At 28.5% G+C, this 5390-nt stretch overlaps 1 protein-coding gene across 1 annotated transcript; it reads right to left on the reverse strand.

The window, feature by feature from the left end:
- Positions 1 to 314: 314 nt before the first annotated feature.
- Positions 315 to 3631, reverse strand: LOC110109817 (alpha-humulene synthase-like). Its single transcript, XM_020841020.2, has 7 exons — positions 3492 to 3631; positions 3026 to 3275; positions 2573 to 2945; positions 2264 to 2482; positions 2055 to 2193; positions 1396 to 1644; positions 315 to 756 (listed from the first exon to the last, which is right to left on the reverse strand). Exons 1-7 carry the CDS (start codon positions 3603 to 3605, stop codon positions 448 to 450), a joined length of 1653 nt encoding a protein of 550 aa, XP_020696679.2. The 5' UTR covers positions 3606 to 3631; the 3' UTR covers positions 315 to 447.
- Between the last annotated feature and the right edge of the window lie 1759 nt (positions 3632 to 5390).

Raw genomic sequence — 5390 nt, forward strand, 5'->3', positions numbered from 1 at the left:
ATGTAATTAGTTGTTTTTCCATTTCAAAGTAATGAGCAAGTTCAACTAAAGATTTAATGGTCATAATGCTTAGGCAATGTAACCACTTATTATTTTTTGTTCAATGTAAATGTTCTATATAGAACACTTTTTTATTTGGGCATTCGAATAACTAATTAGGATTATCAATTATTTAAAATTCTTACATGGAAGCACAAACTAAAAAAAATCAACAAAATGAAAAAAAAAAAACAATTAATTAAAATAAGCTACTAAGAAAATTTTATCCCAGTGTATACATATTCTTTGATAATAACTTAAAATCTTATTGGATTTGATAATCATAATTTAAAAGGTTCACACAAACAAGCATTTTGATAGCTTAGAGATACAAGCATGATTCGAACATTACAAATGCAATATTATTCATACATAGATTTGAAAATTCCCCACAAAATAGGAAAAATCTCAATCTTTACTAAGAACACAAACTGGTTCAATGAGCACTTTAGCAATAGTTTCTTTCATGAATTCTGATGAGTCGGTATAAATATCAGCTGTGTCCTTGTAGACAAAATCAGTAAAGTATGTCAAGTTTAAAACTGGCTTAATCAATGATAATGGGATGTAATCCGTTGCCATGAGTTCTCTATTTATAATTTTCCAATGCTCTTCCACCATTTCTTTAAGCTTCTTGCATGCTTCCATCTCAGAGCAACCATGCTCTTTGCAATAACATTGAATTGAAGAAGCAACATGATTCCTTTTTTGTTCATTCTGAAAGTTCACTTAAAATGAGAATACTAATGAGTGCATTATATTGTGTGTGTGTGTGTGTGTGTGTGTGTGTGTGTGTGTGTGTGTGTGTGTGTGTGTGTGTGTGTGTGTGTGTGTGTGTGTGTGTGTGTGTGTGTGTGTGTGTGTGTGTGTGTGTGTGTGTGTGTGTGTGTGTGTGTGTGTTTAATCTATAATAGTAATATTTAACTATGATAATCTTGATTAATGCTATAAAATATGAAATACATTTTGATTTAAGTACTCGGAATATAACTTGTTGAAGTATTATAATTAGTTGAATTTAAGATAAAAAATATATAGTTTCAAATAGCTAGACAAATATTTTAGTTTTTCTAAGTAATGCTTTCTATCTTGTAAAATTATGATCTACGGCACTTTTAAATTTTTTTCTTCAAAAACTAATGGTGACCTCTCCTCTTTATATATATATAAACTAAATTTAGTTTAAGATTTCATGTTCTTATTTATTTCCTAAAATGCCACATAGTTCAAAAACTTATTTTAGAAGTTCATTGTATTTCTTTATTTTATGCTACAAATGAAATTATCTTTTTTTTAATATAATGTCTAACTATAACAAATAAAATATGTCCTTAATATCAAGTGTGTATAACTTACCTGATATGAACCAATATCATTCATAAGCCTCCCAACTATGTTCATAGATTTGAGTATTTTAGGACGGCTGGCAACCCATTCATAAGTATCCTTTGAGATCACTTCCTTCATTCCAAGATATGAAGCACAAGTGATTAATGAGTACCCAGCTGTAATCAGTGATACTCTCATATGTTCCTCAAGCTTAGGAACATAGCCAACGCTTGCCCATTTTGATTCCTGAAGGTACGCATGAGCCATTCGCTTGAACTGAAATTAAAAGGAACAATCAAAACAAAAGTAATATGATAACAATGTATTTCATTGTATAATGAAATACTAGAAGTTTATTTGTTGGTTAAAGTCATCTTTTGAGTACAACAACATCAAGCCTTTATCCATTACGTGGTGTCAGCAACATGAATCCTTTTTCTCTTTTGTGTCTTGTTTAGAGTAAAATTCTAGTTTAAATTTAGTAAAGAAAGATCATTTCTAATATTTTTTAATCAAATCATTTTAGTTCAACTTCTGCCTTTCTTAACACAATCCGAATCTAATACATCTAATCTCCTAACCAGGTTAGGGGAAGGCCATCATTTTATGATAAATACAAACTATCAATCATAATTTTAAAAATGCAAGAAAAGGTTTCCAATTCTAACTCTTTCTAAATTTACTACCTCAGATATAAGGTAATGGACTCGAAAAGAATTATGTTGGGGAGCTAGCTCATCCTCAATTTCCTTGAAAGTATTGTAAAGTGCAAGAAAGAACCGTTGCATATATTCTGGCAACATACTAACTTTATCAAGATCCCACCTGTAAATTAAAATTTTAGCATAAAAAAGTACTGAATTAGTTTATATATTATAATGTTAATTTATTTTACCTTTCTATTACGTCGGTGAATAATTCAAGTTCTTCCAATGTCCCATAAACATCATAAATATCATCAGTTGCTACAACGAGGGGCATCACCTTTGCATTGATCACTCTAGCACGTGAATAGTAGGGTTCAGAGTAAGTTGAAAGCATCCAAAAGTAAGATTCTACTATTCGATCACGTAGAAATGGTAAGTGTTTGGAGAAGCCTAACCCTTTCCACCACCTGAATCCACATGAATGAGAAATTTTGTTGGATATCAATTACAACTATCTTAATTAAAAATAAATGCTAAAAAAATAAAGATAAACTTACTCTGATATGATTCGAACCTCTTCTTGATGAATAGATTGCAATATATTGAAATCAAATTTAGCAAAATCAAGTAGCTTTTGATTGCACAATCTGTATTTGTCATATATTTCTATAAAATTTCTAGCTTTGAGCCGGTCAATTCTTCTCACCAATGGTATTTCTAAAGCGTTTCTCACCATCAAAACTAAAGATGGATCCATCTTGCATATTAATAACTCTAAGTGAACCCTTGAGAAAGTTTTAGCTTTCTCTAGTATATCTTCATTAGGAAATCCAAGATAAGCAGCATCATATAAGCTTAATAAAGCTTTCACATTATTGCTTAAACAATCCTGGAAATCTCCATTATCCTCCAAAAACCTATTGAATACATCTGCAAGATTTTCAAAGATAAATGATTTGTATTTACTTTATTCATAGCTTTTGGCTTTATGATTTTATAATCATACATACCGGAAGTTATGTGATATCTTTCTTGTCTTAATAATCGAAAATGAAGTGCAGTTGCATATAGATCATCTTCATCAATGTTGATCGAATGAACTCTACGTAATATGTCATTGATTTCCTTTTGAAAATGATATGCTACTCCAAGACGTTGAATTGAGTCAATGAGTTCAAGTGATTGTAATGGATCAATGGCATCGGTGAGAATTTTCCTTATCTCAATTTGGAGCCCTTCATTCCTTTGTTTTTGTTCTTCCTGTATTTAATAATAATTACAGAAGTTATTTAGTTATAAGAAGTAGGGAGGATCAAAATAACATCAACAAAAAATATTTATAAATTACTTAATTTATTTTCAATGCAATTTAAAAAAGATTTTGACTCATGACAACAAATTTATAATAGCTGTAAATGACTTTTGATGATGAGAATAATATATCCTTCTTTTAAGAGGATAAATATTAATAATTACCAGACTCATATTTGATTGAAATGGTGAATAGTTGACGAAATAATCTCCCCAAACAGATGGGTGGAAATCTGCAGATTGGCGAGCATTTTTCATAGATAGAGGAAGAGCCTCCATTAAAGTCTCTCTAGTTAGAAAGGAAGAGATGCTTATAGAAGATTTTGATGGCTAAATGCACTGATAGTGCTCACAATTTATAATAGCATGAGATCAAGTGATGATCAATTATTATTATTTTTATTTATTATTTTATCTTTTATATTGCAATTTCAAATAAAATAAATGAGTTATTTTAAAAATATTTTTTTATTTTTATTGTGGTGGTAAGTGCCAGTCATGGTTAGTGGCTAAGATCACCTATAGTAGAAAACAATGATGGTGCCAATTGAGAGTAGTGATTAAATTCTAGCTCAAAAATAAAATTAAAAAAAAAAATTTTGAAGATATTTCCATTAGACGTTAAACTAATCGAAGTAGTTATGGGTCAATTTTTGCTTTGGATTTAATTCATTTATTATTATTATTATTATTAGCCAAAAAAGATTTCCTGTGGGCTTTTAGTAACTAATGCTAATCAATCAGAAACATTAATTTGGAGCAATAAATTTTATAGGTAGAAAAACATATAAATTTTGATATATCAAAATTAAGTCATTATAGGTAGAACCCTCCTATATGGATCTTGTTGATGCCTTTTGCATTGTAACCTAGGAGAGATTATTCTGTGCGAACACCGGACAGGAAGAACCGTCCTGTTTTGTCTCTGTGAATGGTAAAAACGAGCATGAACAGTAACAGTGCAGTTAACTACACTTTTTTTATGTTTTTTTAAAAAAAATAATACTAAAATATTGCTTTAAAAAAATAATAAAAAAATTATCCCAAATAAAACCTTAGTGTGTGATCTGGTTCTTAGTAATGGAGTTCAAAATCATTTTCAACCAACTACATCTCTCACTTATAAAAACTATATACTTTATTCATGGAATCTTACGTAACAATTTTAATAAATAATAAAAAAAATGTATATTTTTATTACAATTAATTAGAGTGAATTTTTTATTACAAAATATTTAATATATTTGCTAAAATTTGACAATTAAAAACAAAATGTTAAAACTTTCACATACAATGAATTGCATGATTTAAGCGATGAATAAAATATATATTTATTCAACACCACATACAATGAATACTTAATAGTAAGTGCTTAATAATAATAAAAATGTTTTTAGCGTTGAAGCTATGTGGAAGAAAACCCACTAATTCAATTCAAATCAAAGTTGGACTCCGTAACGTTTTCCATGAAAAAAAGAGAAAAAAAACAGCGAAGCTAATCAAAACAAATAGTTTAAAAAATACAATATATTAAAAATGCACTAAAAATCATTTGAAATTGAACAAAAAAAAGATAAATATTTACAAATTAATCAGAATTAAAAATGGTTTTAAAAAAGTAATAGTTTAAATTATGCGGATGGGAGAAATTTTTATCATTTATTTTTAAATAATCAAAATTAAAGTTATAAAATTCTCAACTATACCGGTGAACCACAGTGGCTCTATGGCTTCTCATTATTAACTTTCTCCAAAAGATAATGACATGGAGGAGAACAAACTGAGTATGAAAGTTTATATATAAAAGAATTGTATTAAATTTATAAATTAAATATTATAATATTTATGACTAAAAATCATAAATTTTTAAATATAAATTTATATAAATCCTCTAATATCTTATAATTTTGAATTCTAAAACTTATGAAAATAGTCAAAAAGTATTATAACGCTACAGGAAAATCCGTTGTTACCGGCGCTTCTTCCGACGGAACTGAGCGAATTTCCAACGGTAATGACGTTTTCCGATGGCTTTCTGACAGTTTTTTTTTCACCGGTATATAT

Source organism: Dendrobium catenatum, unplaced genomic scaffold (genome assembly GCF_001605985.2).
Source record: "Dendrobium catenatum unplaced genomic scaffold, ASM160598v2 fragScaff_scaffold_819, whole genome shotgun sequence".
NCBI classification, from domain to species: Eukaryota; Viridiplantae; Streptophyta; class Magnoliopsida; order Asparagales; family Orchidaceae; genus Dendrobium; species Dendrobium catenatum.

Excerpts from the sequence above, each read along its gene's own strand:
- LOC110109817 (XM_020841020.2), bottom strand. The coding sequence starts at position 3,605 with ATGGAGGCTCTTCCTCTATCTATGAAAAATGCTCGCCAATCTGCAGAT. Across the intron at positions 2,946-3,025 it reads AAGATATCACATAACTTCCG|ATGTATTCAATAGGTTTTTG; the intron begins GTATGTATGATT and ends AAAATCTTGCAG. Across the intron at positions 2,483-2,572 it reads GAGGTTCGAATCATATCAGA|GTGGTGGAAAGGGTTAGGCT; the intron begins GTAAGTTTATCT and ends ATGTGGATTCAG.